General features: G+C 41.8%; 2 protein-coding genes and 1 long non-coding RNA gene across 7 annotated transcripts in view; 1 reads left to right on the top strand and 2 right to left on the bottom strand.

The window, feature by feature from the left end:
- The window catches only part of pvalb7 (parvalbumin 7), a 21901-nt gene extending 14154 nt beyond the window's left edge, over positions 1-7747 (top strand). Inside the window, exons 1-5 of one of the 2 annotated variants that reach the window (XM_027168493.2) lie at positions 3303-3459; positions 6195-6260; positions 6520-6652; positions 6738-6847; positions 7346-7747. In XM_027168493.2, the coding sequence (XP_027024294.1) occupies positions 6200-6260; positions 6520-6652; positions 6738-6847; positions 7346-7371 (330 nt within the window). In that variant the 5' untranslated portion in view covers positions 3303-3459; positions 6195-6199 and the 3' untranslated portion in view covers positions 7372-7747. Of the gene's footprint in view, positions 1-3302; positions 3460-6194; positions 6261-6519; positions 6653-6737; positions 6848-7345 lie in introns of those variants that run through there. The other variant, XM_027168492.2, reaches the window with a different exon arrangement.
- Positions 2677-4075, bottom strand: LOC113656995. Of its 2 annotated transcripts, XR_007143203.1 has the most exons (3): positions 3722-4073; positions 3358-3477; positions 2677-3157 (listed from the first exon to the last, which is right to left on the bottom strand). It is a non-coding gene; the product is annotated as an uncharacterized LOC113656995 (long non-coding RNA). The 2 variants fall into 2 exon arrangements; XR_007143205.1 differs by having other exon boundaries at positions 2677-3477; positions 3722-4075.
- A 766-nt stretch (positions 7748-8513) lies between the features above and the next one.
- baiap2l2b (BAR/IMD domain containing adaptor protein 2 like 2b) overlaps positions 8514-12500 on the bottom strand; it is an 8262-nt gene continuing 4275 nt past the window's right edge. For all 3 annotated transcript variants that reach the window (XM_027168487.2, XM_027168486.2, XM_047815613.1), the window contains 9 exons: positions 12264-12353; positions 12037-12168; positions 11649-11753; positions 11344-11437; positions 10849-11056; positions 10620-10682; positions 10164-10509; positions 9987-10033; positions 8514-9868 (listed from right to left, as the gene is read on the bottom strand). In XM_027168487.2, the coding sequence (XP_027024288.1) occupies positions 9793-9868; positions 9987-10033; positions 10164-10509; positions 10620-10682; positions 10849-11056; positions 11344-11437; positions 11649-11753; positions 12037-12168; positions 12264-12353 (1161 nt within the window). In that variant the 3' untranslated portion in view covers positions 8514-9792. The remainder of the gene's footprint in view (positions 9869-9986; positions 10034-10163; positions 10510-10619; positions 10683-10848; positions 11057-11343; positions 11438-11648; positions 11754-12036; positions 12169-12263; positions 12354-12500) is intronic.

The raw sequence follows: 12500 nt of genomic DNA on the forward strand, positions 1-12500 counted from the left end.
CTACCATGCAAGGCTAGCCCTGTCTTGTGCTTTTAAACCAAATCAACATATACTGTACACATCTTGGTCTGGAGGGTGGAATACGATGCTAAATTTGTTGAATTGTCTCTGAAGACTCTTGGCTAGTGCTGGAGGATTTTCTTTTCCTCAGCATAACACTGCAGAAACATCATGTCTCAAAATCATAACTTCATAAAGTCCTGGTTTAATGAAACATAATACTTTATCCAGATTAGCTGGCTCTCATTAGCTGCAACATTAATCAGTTAAGTGATTAGCTTAGCTAGCACTAAAGTTACCACTCTTGCTCTTCATCTGATGCTACATCTGAGGCTAGTCATATAGTTAGCAAAACAGTTTTTACTGTGTGACAGAATCCAGCAGCTTGTTAAAATTAAGTGTGTTTTATAGAATTCAGCTTTGAGGCATGATGATGATGGCGGTGTGTGTGTGTGTGTGTGTGTGTGTGTGTGTGTGTGTGTGTGTGTGTGTGTGTGTGTGTGTGTGTGTGTGTGACTTTGTTGTGTCCTCTAGCTTCCCATCTAATTATATCTCCTTATTTATTTGCTGGAGGATGTTGGTTGCTTTGCAGATCCTTTCTATCTATTTCTGTCTCTCTTTCTGTTAGCCTTTACTCTTTGTGAGTGTGTGTGTGTGTGTGTGTGTGTGTGTGTGTGTGTGTGTGTGTGTGTGTGTGTGTAGAGCAAAGTGCTGAGGCAACGTAATCCAATAGCAGTAAGAGAAATAGCACTGAGAGTTACAGCAGAGAGCAGAAGGTTAAGACAGTGAGAGACACACACACACAGACAGACAGAGAGAGAGAGAGAGAGAGAGAGAGAGAGAGAGAGAGAGAGAGAGAGATCTTTTTGATGCACCCTCATCATCTTCTCTTCACTATTTCACCTTGGATGCCATCTTAAGGGCTGTTCCATTACTGTATCATATCATGTGAACTCCATTCGTTTGCGCACTTGGTGGAAGAATTCCAGTGCCAGAATTCATTGCTTTAAAGCGGTTTGAAAGAAAACCGTGTAAATAAATAAGTATTATTTTAAAAAGTATAAACAGTGTAAACACATACATCAAGTAGCTTTGTATATATATAGATAGTAACTAGAGTAACTCATTTTTTACTCAGCTAGAAAGTTAGCATACTGTCTAAATTGGAATTGTGTTAAATTTGTTTAGCTAGTTAGCACACAGAAAGTTTAGCAAGCTACAATCGTTGAGACTTACATTCAAACGCCTCATACTGTAGTTGTACCTAGCGTTATTATTGCCTACGACGCTAATTTCATTACTTCATGCTAGTTAGCTAGTCAGCTAGTTACTGATTAAGGTGAATGTTAAAGAACATGATGATACATCAATGTAATTTATACTGTAAATAAAAAATCTACTTTTTAATCAAAAACTTGGTCTGTGTTGGAGTTAGCGTTAAAACAACGAAGTACTTCTGTATTGTGAAAACCGATTCTGATTCATTCACACCAGTGAATCGTTAGCGAATGACATGTGTCTGATATTCTACTCTCTATATAGCTATTTTATATGGATGTGGTGGATGTGGCCCTTAACTCTCAATTGCTCAGGTATATAAATTGAAATAAAAATGTAAGCCATGGATGGATGGCTCCAAACTTTTACACATCTACAGACAAAAAGCTAAAACAATGATTTCTGAATGAATCAATCTCAATATATTAACATCATCCACATGCCATCTGAGTTATAGATCTACGAATCGACTTGGGATTTGTGGCTCCGCTTTCACGACACGTTGTAGTCTCTGATGTGAATTTTCTGAACAAATGCTTTGTAGTGCTAAGCCTCTGATGTGATTAAAAACTCTCGATCTGGCTATTATTGAACCCCCCCTTTCTCACTCACTCACTCACTCTCTCTCTCTCTCTCTCTCTCTCTCTCTCTCTCTCTCTCTCTCGCACTCTCGCTCTCTCTCCCACTCCTTGTGGTTTGTAAGCATGTTAAACAGAAGCTTTAAAAAGGTTGAAGGCTTGTCAGATGTCAGATTTCTCTCTCTCTCTCTCTCTCTCTCTCTCTCTCCCCCTCCCTCCCCTCTCTCTCCCTCCCTCCCCTCTCTCTCTCTCCCTCCCTCCCCTCTCTCACCCTCCCTCCCTCCCCTCTCCCCCCCCTCTCTCCCCCCTCTCTCCTCCCTCTCCCCCTACACTCACACTATGCGCGGAATCCAAATCAACTAGACCTAAATCTAACTTTGTAGTTTTTAGATCCCGAGTTCAGGTTACTGTCTGTACGAAAGCCTGACCTAGGAACCAAATACCGGAAATGTTGGTGTCCACACGGTCCTATTATGATGTTGCGCAATGGCAGATAGCAGCTGATCAGTTCATACCTGCATGCTCGTTTTTTTGCTCTGTATTGTGCGTTTATGGTCAATTAGTGAGTAAATTGCATGTGTTATTGATGTTCCATGATTGTTTTAGCTAATATTGATAATCTGAGATCTGTAGCGGCCGTAATTTGTTGTGAGAAAATGCGCTAATTAGCATTAGCATCGGTAGCATTGTTATACTGAATCGCACGTGTTTACACTAATAGCACGTCATTGTCTGATAACATCGGGCTATTTGTATCTGTTAAGTGCCATTTGTTTGTTATATGTCTGGTACTCATGTCAGGGTGTTAATGTTCTGAATATAGCAATAATTGTATTTCTTTATTGTTCTTATAGACCACACACACAGACATTCATAAAGACATCATCGCCATAAGATGATTGTTGCAGGTGACAACTCAGAGGTGTTAATAAAGGCTACTGTATGAAGAATCTCTCCTCCACTGTCTGATTCTCTAACCGGAATCCTGTTCATATTTGGCCGTCTCAACCAGTTAAATCTAGAGGGATAGCATCACTCCCTCACACTGTCTGTACAGAATGTGGGTTTCCTCCTGCTTCGCTAGTTTCCTCCTGGCGTGTGGAGCTCTACGGTATACTGGTGTCCAATCCAGTGTGCTTTTCAGGGATAGGTTCCTGTATCACGGTCACTCTGTAAAAATTAAAAAACACTTCCTGATGATGATGACGATGAAGATTTCCCGCTGGTCTTGTTTAGTGTTATTTGTCCACGCTGATTTCCATCGATACAAACACACCGTAAAGGAATGATGGAATCTTTTTCTAAACGAGGAAAAACAGAAAAAAGTCAGGGATGGTCAGAGAAGGAGGTCAAGCAGTAGCTGATTATTAATAGTTCAATCTGTGAGGAGCTACAGTATCTAATCCCACACACACACAATTCCTCCCACGGTAAACTCCAGTCCAACTTCTCCTGAAATAGACCCCGTATATAAGACACAAAGCTGATCTGTGTCTCTTACCTTTGTCTCCCTGTCTCTCTTCGTCTCTCACACTCTTCTCATCAGTCTCCTTTTTTTTCACCAAAAGGCTTTCTTTCTTCCTGTTTTCCTTCTGTCCCACAGGTAAGCCAGGCGTTTGTTCTAATTTTTAATAGTAAGTGATGAATAATGTTTCATCGTGATAGGTTTAACAATGAGAAATCCAGACTGGGGAAATTCTCATATAAATCTGGTAGAGAAGATTTGAATAATTTTATTTATTTATTTGTTTGTTTGTTTTAAATCGAGCTGTAAAAATTTACACAAGATTCTGGAAGATAAACATTGCATGTTAGCATCTTTGAACATACACTTCCACTCACAATTGACCCGAGTGGTCACTTACAGCACGACTCTTGACTTTCCAAACGCTTACTATGAAAACGTCCCTAAACTTCGGACGTCTCCATCGTCGGCAGAAACAGACGAGGCTTCGCCACTTCCGAGTTATGATAAACACAGCATTTGTGTATAAATATTAGCTTGGGTCTCAGGAGCAAGGACTGTCTTAACTACCAAAACCGACTGTGCTAATCAGTTCTCATGTTATCGAGCTAGCAGAAGAAAGCGATGGCGCTTAGATAGCTGTGTTGGTCTGGAGTATTTGGCTAAAGGAATTAAAAATAATACAGTTGCAGTTTTTTTTTGAACGCAGACATTTCAAAGCAGACATTTTTTAGCTGTTTTGAAAGGGAAGTTCGATCAGTAGTACTGTAGGAATCGCTTTCGGGTTTAATCTGCTACAGACGTCTAGACTCGAGCCGGAGCTCTTGGCTCGAAGGGTTACAAATGGGTTTAAATACGGTAGATATCAGAATCTCCGTGAGCTTCAGCGTTTGATGTTTACAGGCACTTGTTAAAAAAACTTTATTTAGGTTATTTAAGGTATAAAAATAATAGAACATTGTGAGTCAGATTGGATGTTGGGACTCCAAGAACGTGGTACACTGTTTGTAGACCATCACAGAGCCCTGAACTCAACCCCACTGCTGACTGCACCCTAGACCTCCTCACACTCAGTGTCACAGAGATCAGCATCTGATCTCACTAATGCTCTAGTGAATTATCTGAATGAAAGTAACTCCAACATCTGGAACGAGATGGTCAGGGGTGCACAAACCTTTTGGCGTCTAGTCCATTTTTAGAGAAAATATTCCAAATTCCACTCCGGCTTTCTCGCCAATCACTCGATTTGTAAAATCTGAATGGGAATTATCTGACATTTTTCTGCAAAGGGAGTACACATCTAGAAGCCTCCTTGTCAGACTGATCTTGATGGAACGAGTGCAGCTGCATAAATTGTTGGCCACAGTTTACAGAGCCACATCCTGCATGTCATCGCCTGCAGCCAAGAAAAGCGAGTCATTTAGAAAACACCATGCCTTTTGATAATAGCATGTGGCTTGGCATCCCGAACGACACCTGATACAACCTGAAGACTCTTAAGGGAGGGGACGTCCTACACCCCGACATGCAAAAAACAGTTGACTGTATAATAAACATATAGCAAAATACGACTTATTCAAATTTATGATGTCATTCGGAAACACCGTTAGATCGTGGTTCCGTGAGACCTGGTCCACGGGGTCAGTTTGAAGTCATAAACCCTCGAACGTTACACATCAAAGTACGCTGCAGGAACAACATCTTTTAAAGCAGTCGCTACAATGCGATGTCATTAGCACACAACTGTGATTCCGACGAAAGCTAGAGCTGCTTGGAAATATTCTCCTGACAGACCAGTTGACCTTGGCTTGGATGATGGATCGAGAAGTTTAAAAACGGCCGAGGATTTGCATACACAAGATTCTGTAGAGTTATGCGAAATGGTGTGAAACACAAAAAGGTACCTTCCGAGAGAACAGACTGGCCGAACTGCTCCGAGCTGAATGGAAAACTCAAATAAAAACTCTTTACAAACGTGGTGAGCAGAAAAGCATCTCAGAACAAACAACACGTTAAACCTTGAGGCACACAGAGCTTTTTTTTAATCTTCAGTTTCCCAGCCGGGGTGAGATCGAACCCACTGTTACCTCAGATACCTCTTCATTTAGATTGTACCACTTTTGAACCCGGTGTGTGTTTGTGTATTTCTGAGGGTTTGATTAAAGGAGCCCCCAGATTGTGGTGACCCTCTTATGAAATTCTACCCTGCTGAATTTGTACTTTGTGTGTGTGTGTGTGTGTGTGTGTGTGTGTGTGTGTGAGATCACCAGCTATAAAATTCGGTGACATTTTAAGTGTGAGTGTCGTAGCTCAGTTACTCTCTCAGGAATCCTTGGGCTTCTCCATGAGGCGTGCGCACACACACACACACACACCGGCTAACTGTGCCGTTGTCTTTAGTAGCTCCAGCACTGTAGCTGTGGAGGTCTCAAACAGAGAGCTGTCAATCAAGCACATCGAGTTATTAGAATATAAAGTCACGCCCACACAGTTTTCAGATCAGTTTGCAAAAAAAAAAAAAAACAATATAAAACTCTACAGAAACATTACTTATAAATCCCAAAGAATTCCAGATTTTCAAACTAAATTGCCTCGTTTTGTGGTAAATGCTTAAAGAACTGTGATGGGAAAGTTTCTTAACCAATCAGAGTGACAGGTTTGGCTATTGGTCTGTGGATTCTTGGTACCAAGCTGTTATTGGTCAATGGGGCGGATGTGGCATTTCCTAGGGGTTACAAGAAGGTCGACTGTTTGAAATGTTGAATTATGTTATAGTATATAATAATTCCCAGTATAAACAACACACACACACACACACACAATTCAATCGGATGAGTCGTTTTTGTTCACTAATCTCTGTTTTTCCTTGACAGCTAAGATGGCAATGCAAGACTTACTCAAAGCCGATGATATCAAGAAGGCCCTGGACACGTTTAAAGGTTTCTTACTTACTTTAGTGTATCTGAACAAGCAAAGAGTGTTAGCAGAAATTATGCTAATTATGAGTACCTATTTGCTAGGGTCTTTCGTTCGCTAAACTAAAGTCTATTGTTCCCATTTGCCTAGCAATACTTTTCAAAAGACATGTAATGTTGCCACTTTGAATTGTATGAAGTTTTATGTGGGTAAAGTGTGTGTGTGTGTGTGTGTGTGTGTGTGTGTGTGTGTGTGTGTGTGTGTGTGTGTGTTTGTGTGTAGCTGCTGACTCCTTTGACCATAAGAAGTTCTTCGAGCTGGTTGGTCTGAAGGCCATGTCTGCAGAGAATGTTAAGAAGGTCTTCAGAGTCCTGGATGTCGATGCCAGTGGCTTTATTGAGGAAGACGAGCTCAAGTGAGACACACACACACACACACACACGCACACACATATATATACATAAAGAGAGGTTACTGAATGTCATGGTTGTGTGTGGCAGGTTCGTCTTGAAGGGCTTTTCTAAAGACGGCAGAGATCTGACTGATAAGGAGACCAAAGCCTTCCTTGCTGCTGCCGATAAAGATGGAGATGGGAAGATTGGCATCGATGGTGAGAGAGAGAGAGAGAAAGAGAGAAAGAGAGAGAGACAGACACATGAACAAACACATAAGACAGAAACAAACAGACAGTCAAAGAGAGACACTCAGAACAGACAGTGATACACAAAATTACACAGAAACAAAAAGAGGAAGAAAGTTGGAAAAAGACACAAAACAAACTTAGACAACCAAGACAGAGAGAGAGAGAGAGAGAGAGAGACAAACAGGAAAAAAAAATCACACAACTCAGACGCACAGACAGACAGAGAGACATTCTAGCTGAGCAAAACAGGCAGACAAGTAGACCGAGATATGGACAGACAGACACGCATAAAAAGACAGACACATGGAGACAAGCAGAAAAACAGCAGTAGACAGACAGACACACAGGGACAGACCGCCAAAGAGACAGACGGAGAAGGATAGAGATGTTTAATACAGATAGGAAATCTAGCAGTAATAAATAAATAAATTAAGTGTTATTGGGTTTTTGTGTGATCTCTTTCAGAGTTTGAAGCCATCGTGCACCAGTAAACTGGAAAACACCTGGCAACCCATATCACATCCTCCCGTCTTCCTGTCCCTCGCTTTTGTCCCTTTATTTATTTATGACTTCTTATTTTTGTTATACAGAAAACACCCACATCACATGCCGGGAATTTTTCTGTTTTTCACACCTCCTCATCCGTCTCTCTTTTTTGTTCTTATTTTCCTTTTCTTCATTTCTCACCCACCCTGCAACACCCCACCCCTCCCTACCCTGTCCCTCACTCCCTCGGACACAGCCGGTAAAACGACGACGTGCAAAAAAAAAAACAATTAGAAGACGACAAAGCGTGATGACAAAGCTGTGAAGAAAGAACGAGAGAAAAATGAAAACATGAGAAATAAAGAGAACTCTTGCCTTGAACAAAACCTGTGGACCTCTTATTCATTCTAGGAAACAAATAACACATCCCTTTGTTCTGCAGACGCCTGGTGTCACACTCTTTGTTTGGCTTATCTACCAATTTAATTAAATTCAAACTCGATAAAGAGAAAATCTGAAAAAAAAAGCCTCTTAATTCCTCGTATATGGGCGTGGCCTATATTTTAGGGGTGGAGCTGTACTTTAGAAGTAATAATTATATGATAATTTAGTACTTGACAGCAGGCCTAACAAGTGAAAGCTAAACCTGGGCGACAGAAAGCTCATTTAAATGAAATGATACCTAGCTAACAGCAGTTAGCATAGCAAGTCATGGCTAATCAAGTTAAGTTACAAAGAGCAGAATCAAACCAGCAAGTGAATGAAGCTGACTTAGTTAGAAAAAGCTCACTAGCATGCAAGAATTAGCCTAGTAAGCCTGTTCTAATGCACTGTACAGAGTCTGACCACTTAACCTTGTAGACACAGGTCAGAGGCGTGGCCTACATTTTGGATGCTGAGTTGTATGTTAGAAGTGATTTATATGATAATAAGGCTCTCGTTTAAATTGCACAGTATCGTACATTGTTCTCTTCTGTGCCCGATGTTACCGAGTGAAGTTTTTAACAAGTTTCCGACACTATTATGTTAAACTGGAAGCTATAACCTTCCGGTACTTAACGGTAGCCTTGTAGCTTGGGTGTCAATCTGGCCACAGGAATGCTGACAAACATATCAAAACACCATCGAAACAAGGTTTCACCACAAGTTAGCAATTAAATCATAATTTGTTTATTACTTTTTTCAGTCATTCTGGTACAATGAGCGTATAATAATATAGACGAACATACAGCACGGTTCCATGTAGTGATATGTTGAACTTATAAGAGTGATGTGGAGCCCCACCTGCATACACACACTCTGAGGTGAGCCTTCTGGGAGAGTAGTGCCTCAATGTGTTCACAGGAGAACACTCAGCACAATACCTACGTTATATCACAGTATAAACACAGGACACTCGGAACTAAACACCTGGAGACAAAACACCCACTCGTAACCAAGTCAGTGAGCGAGTCAGTGAGTGAGTCAGTAACTAAGTTAGTGAGCGAGTCAGTAACAGAGTCATTGTGCAAATCAGTGAGCAAGTCAGTAATCAACCCAGTGAGCAACCTAGTGAACAAGACAGTAACAGAATCAAGCACTGAATGTTAAAAGGGCGTGGCTAAACGTGTTATTTTTTTCCCCTGCACCAATTACAAGGCTGATCTCACTCATCTCTCCCACACAGCTTTTATCACAAGTACGCGTTCAAATCTGAGCAATTTAGTCACCAGAAAACATTGTTAGCAAAAGCTAACCTAGCAAACAAAAGCTATCATTGGAAGACAAATATAATACAGCAAAATAAACCTAATCTAGCTAGCAACTGCTATCTTAAAAAAAAAAAAAATAATCAGCAGAACAAATGCTGACCTAAGAAATACAAGCTAATCTCGGCTTTAGCAATGAAACCGTAATCTAACCAGAAACTGCTAACTTAGAAATTTAAGGCTAAAATGACCCTAGCATCTGAAAATCTATTCCCAAATGAAAGACTGTCATAGTAAAAACTAATCTAGAAAGCAAAACCAAACTAGCAAGCGAGTGACGTTAGTTAACAGGCGAACTTTACCATGCTAGCTATATTTTGGGAACATTTTGAAGCAGAAGAATCCTCATTATAATATTAGGCCACACCCATGCAAAATAATTCAACATCAATAAATTCATCTACGCAAATAAAACAAAAAACAAAACAAAAACAAGAATCACTCAGGGGCTTTAGTGTCATCTTGGACACATTTAAGCTGGTAGTTGTGTGTTTGATTCATCAGAGATTAAAGAATTACGGCACATTTTATGAAATTGGAAGAACAATCCCAAATATAATGTTGTGTCTCATCTCCTATTTAAATGCTCAGATTTCTGTTACTCCAAAGCTCATCATGTTGTGGTAAAGACTCAGAGCCAATCAGAGTGAGCTTTTTTTCGTCTGCTGCTCCTATTGGTCAGTGGATTCTCGGTGCCGATCTGTCATTGGTCACCGTGGGGCGGAGCTTCACCGTGGCAAAAGGATTCGATCCCCTGTAGACAAAACAACACTCAGGTAAACCCAAACTATCACCAGCGCACGATGTGTCAATTAATGTAATTAAATAGAAATAAAGTTAATAAAAGTAAAATTTTAGTCAATAAAAGTTACCTGGGAAAGAGAGGATGCTCTGGAACCTGCCTGTGAGGATTCGGTCTCTGAGGAAAAATTTGAGAATGAATCTTTGTCTCAAAATCTCTAAATAATCACATAAAATTGTAACTTTAGTGCTTATAAAGCCCTGGAAATGTCAATTATGTAAAGAAAAAAAAAAACAACAACACACACCTCTACGTTTGGCTCTGCCTTTCTCTCAGGAATGGAGTAACCAGTCATGCTCTCAAAGTGTGACTCCGCCCTCCTGTCGAGGAGCGGCGAGACCGGCCGGAAATCACCTGACGCTCTCCGAACAGGTGGCACCGGCGCCGGGATCTCGCTGTAGCACTGACCCGCCTTCACTTCATACACAGACTCCGCCTTCCTTTCCAGAAGCGGGGAGGCGGTACGTAGGTCACCTCTGGGAAGGGGTGGAGCCGGAGGCGGAATCTCGCCGTAGTTTCTATTATCAATGGATTCTGATTGGCTTGTCGGGTCCAGGAGGTTGTTTATGCTGTGGTTCCGGAGCAACGAACCGCTTTAATAAAGCACAAGGTCACAAGAAAGGCCACTCGGTCAGTTTCATATGACATGATGAAAATATCGGTGAGCACACAAGGTCTGAAATAGAGATGGACCGATTCCCACCTGGAGCTCAAGGAGGAGAGATCTTCTACGGGAGCAACGTAGGATGCAGGAAACCAGCCTTGCCTGCAGGACAACCATTTCATTTTATTTGATGAATAATATCAGTAGAAGCACCAGAAATATTCTTCCTAGTGTTAGTGCAGAATATATATATATATCACAGTCTTATTAGTAATGCTGATAAAAGTGAGGCTTTTTCCACATATTCTGGTAGCCTAGACTCTCTCACCGTAGGCTGGCATCATGACGACCATACATCCAGCCATTGCGTGGCTCAGGCACGAGCAGAGTAACCGTGTCACCCCGAGAAAACGGGAGCAGCACGGGGTTTGAGGAGGCAGGGTGGGAGACAAGCGCTCTGACTGATTGACCTCCGCTGACGGCCGTGGACTCGCTCACTGAGCCGGAACGAGAGCGTGTCTGGAGGGGAGACGGAGCTAGACAGACAGCGAGAGAGAGAGAGAGAGAGAGAGAGAGAGAGAGAGAGAGAGAGAGAGAGAGAGAGAGAGAGAGAACGAGAAAGAGAGATAGACAGAGTGATTAAACTAAAAGAACAAGTTTAATTTAGCTTCTGATCATGTCGTAATTAAATGGTGTGACATGAATCAAGAGAAGAGCAGAGCGCAGTGTGAACAGGTTCATCACCTAATTTACTCCCTTTCATTTTTCATTAGGAGAAAAGGCTTGTTAGGAACAGCAGAGTGAAAAGAATGGTAATGATTACCTCTAGAAGGCACCCTTCCCAACTGGTGGTCTTGCCCAGACCAACCCTCGTCCCTGTCTCCAGGCTGGAGTAGAGAACTCACTGCGGCCCTCAACTAATGAGAGAGAGAAAGACAGGGAGACAGACAGAGGGCAGGACAGAGAGACATGTGCCAGTACCAATCACTCAAGTGTCAGTGGGTGGTGATCATGTGTAAGACAAAAGAGCACTGTGGTGATGCAGTGTTAGTTTAGCGTGTCAGTGTGTTGATTGTGGTGTGTTAATGTTGTGTTACTTTTGTGTGTTCCTGAAATGCAGTGTCTCACGTGTGTGTCTTGTTCTAACGGCGTGGGCGTGCGTGACCTGGAGCTCTGACTCTCGTTCACTCGCTCCTTCCATCCCTCAGCTTTCTGCTGAAGAGACGCCCCTGTCTGACAACACACACACACACACACACACACACACACACACACACACACACACACACACACACACACACACACAAATGACAGGTTGGCTTAGAGAAAAAACTGTGTTCCTATAAGGGAGCTTGTGTGTTCAAAAAAGTACTTAAATGCATGACTTTATTACTGATTACTCAAGTAATAGTGCATCAGACTGTAGCATTACATAAGACTGTAGAAATAATCACGTGCGTGTGTGTATGTGTGTATGTTTGTGTGTGTGTGTGTGTGTCTGTGTGCGTTTGTGCACCTTGTTGAGGAGGAAAAGCAGAGACTGTGCTAATCCACAATGTTTCTCTGTGAGAAAACGATATCTTCGCTCCTCTTCTTTCAGGATCTCGTACTGGCTCTGCCTCAAATATTGCATGTACTCACTGCCCTCCTACACACACACACACACACTTAGTGCACATACTGGCAGCACTTCTGTACAGAAACAAAATAAAACAAAAACTTTACAAACCCCCACACACACACCAAAGAGTCTCTGTATGTTCCTCGTCTCAGCTGCCTTTCCAGATTCGTCGCCTGATTTCTTACTTCCAATTCATACACTCTCCTGCTGCCCTACACACACACACACACACACACACACACACACACACACACACACACACACACACACACACACACACACACACACACACACGTTAGCTTGCATAACATATTCACATCCCATACAAACACACCTATCCTACAAATTCCTACAATTAG

This window comes from Tachysurus fulvidraco, chromosome 1, assembly GCF_022655615.1.
Source record: "Tachysurus fulvidraco isolate hzauxx_2018 chromosome 1, HZAU_PFXX_2.0, whole genome shotgun sequence".
Classification (NCBI taxonomy): Eukaryota; Metazoa; Chordata; class Actinopteri; order Siluriformes; family Bagridae; genus Tachysurus; species Tachysurus fulvidraco.